Source organism: Psittacula echo (genome assembly GCF_963264785.1).
Source record: "Psittacula echo genome assembly, chromosome: 20".
NCBI classification, from domain to species: domain Eukaryota; kingdom Metazoa; phylum Chordata; class Aves; order Psittaciformes; family Psittacidae; genus Psittacula; species Psittacula echo.
Window position 1 is genome coordinate 6,933,668 of NC_137756.1, and position 2,234 is coordinate 6,935,901.

Consider the following 2,234-nt stretch of genomic DNA (forward strand, 5'->3'; position numbering starts at 1 on the left):
GTGCCCGGTGACGATGGAAACCGAGCTTTACCCCCAGGAGGGTGAAACTCCCCTCTCCTCACGCCGGGGCTGACCCCGGGGGATGCGGGCAGAGCGGGGCGGGCAGGAGCAGGGGCGGTGCAGGCAGGAGCAGGGCGGGGGAAGGCAGCTGCGGAAGGCGGCGGCGCGGTCCCTCCTCCCGGGCGGTGCCGCCAGTCCCCGGTCGCTGCCGCCGCCGCCGCGTGGAGCTGCGGTGCCCCGCTCCCTGCCCGCTCCCTGCCCGTCCCAGCTCACCCCGAGCCGTGCCCCTGCGGGCCGGCGGCGCGGGGATGGGCGCGGGGCTGTGAGGGCGCGGCGTGAGCCGTGGCCATGGGGAACATCTCGTCCAACATCTCCGCCTTCCAGTCCCTGCACATCGTGATGCTGGGCCTGGACTCGGCGGGGAAGACCACGGTGCTCTACCGGTTGAAGTTCAACGAGTTCGTCAACACCGTGCCCACCATCGGCTTCAACACGGAGAAGATCCGGCTGAGCAACGGGACGGCCAAAGGCATCAGCTGCCACTTTTGGGATGTGGGTGGTCAGGAGAAGCTGCGCCCGCTCTGGAAGTCTTACAGCCGCTGCACCGATGGCATCATCTACGTGGTGGACTCAGTGGACGTGGACCGGCTGGAGGAGGCCAAAACGGAGCTGCACAAGGTGACCAAGTTCGCCGAGAACCAGGGCACCCCGCTGCTGGTCATCGCCAACAAGCAGGACCTGCCCAAGTCCCTGCCGGTGGCCGAGATCGAGAAGCAGCTGGCGCTCCACGAGCTCACCCCTTCCACCACCTACCATATCCAGCCCGCCTGCGCCATCATCGGCGAGGGGCTCACGGAGGGCATGGACAAGCTCTACGAGATGATCCTGAAGCGGAGGAAGTCCCTCAAGCAGAAGAAGAAGCGGTAGAAGCCCCGCAGACGCGGGGAGGGATTGGGGGAGCAGACAAAGGAACCGAGGGGGCGAGAGAACCAAAGCGATTCTTTTGGGTTTAATAGTTCTTATTATTTTTGGTTTTCCTCTTTTTTTTTGTTTTCCTGCTTATTTTTCTTCCCTCCTTTCCCAATGCACAGACAATAGTGGTGATAACAAAGCCGCTCCTGCCCGCCAAGCCCAGATCCCGGCTGCGGGCGATGAGCCGGGATCTCTCCCCTTCCCCACCGCCCCTTTCCGAGAACCACCGTGCTCCCAAGGGCCCGATCCGGACGGAAACATGCTTTTGGGGCGAGACCCCCTCCATCCTTCGGGACCACCGAGCTTTTGTGTGCCGGGGTGGGTGTGTGTGTGTGTGAACAGGGCAGGACCCTGTTGAAGTGCATTTGAGAGGAGCCCAGTGTGCTTCTGGATCTTTAACGTGTACATTTGGGGCCGAGGGGGGGTTGGTAAAAGCAGCGCCAGGGCTCGGCAAGGTCAGCGGTGAGGGGGCTTCAAGCTGCGCCCCGACGCTGCTGCATCCCGCTGCATCCCTCCATTTGTCGGTGGGAAGGGGTGTTGGAAGCCGGGGGGGGGCTGGACCAGCACAAAATGTCGGTGTGTGTGGGGGTGATGGGTGAGGAGACACACACCCACCCCACAGGCTGGCGTTTTACGGTGCAGAGCAAGGACAGGCAGTCTTCAGCCCTGTAAGGCTGCAGTGCCAGGGGTGCTTGGCTGACCGGTGCTGAGCTTTAAGCTGTTTGCTTGGAAAAAGCAGATAAGAAAGGCAAGGATTTGGGATGATGCTGCTGGAAGCATCGTGAGGGTCTCCCAGGAGTGCCCCGTCTCAAAGACTCAGCATGTCACCTTCTGAAGCAAAGCCCCGAGCGGGTCCTTATTGTGCTCAGCTCCACGGTGCTCATTTGCTTCCAGCTGGGGTGATCAAAACTAGGGGTTAGGGAATAAAGCCAAGCCAAAAGCAGGCTTTGTGGTACTGGTCTCGCTGTGAGAGAGGTCAGGGCACAGCTTGCTAAGGGCAGGTTTTGGGGGGGTCATGGCAGGGTGGGATGGACGGCTCGGATGGCCAGAGCTAGCAAAATCTCTGCTGGAAAGGGACTCGGCAGTGCCGGGAATATGGCAGAGTGCGAGAAGACATGGGAATGGGGGTGGGTGACATGGCGGGGGGGGTGTTAGTTTTATATATATATAAAGATTTAAACCCGATTCACAGCAGAAAGCCCCTTGCTGCCTCTTCCTGCTGGGTGCCTGGGGCAGGGATAGGCCTTCCTCTGTCATAGAAT

At 61.2% G+C, this 2,234-nt stretch overlaps 1 protein-coding gene across 1 annotated transcript; it reads left to right on the plus strand.

Moving 5' to 3' along the window:
- Positions 1-221: 221 nt before the first annotated feature.
- ARL4C (ARF like GTPase 4C) lies at positions 222-1,888 on the plus strand. The gene has a single exon (XM_080632046.1). It carries the CDS (start codon positions 349-351, stop codon positions 925-927), a length of 579 nt encoding a protein of 192 aa, XP_080488172.1. The 5' UTR covers positions 222-348; the 3' UTR covers positions 928-1,888.
- Positions 1,889-2,234: the final 346 nt, after the last annotated feature.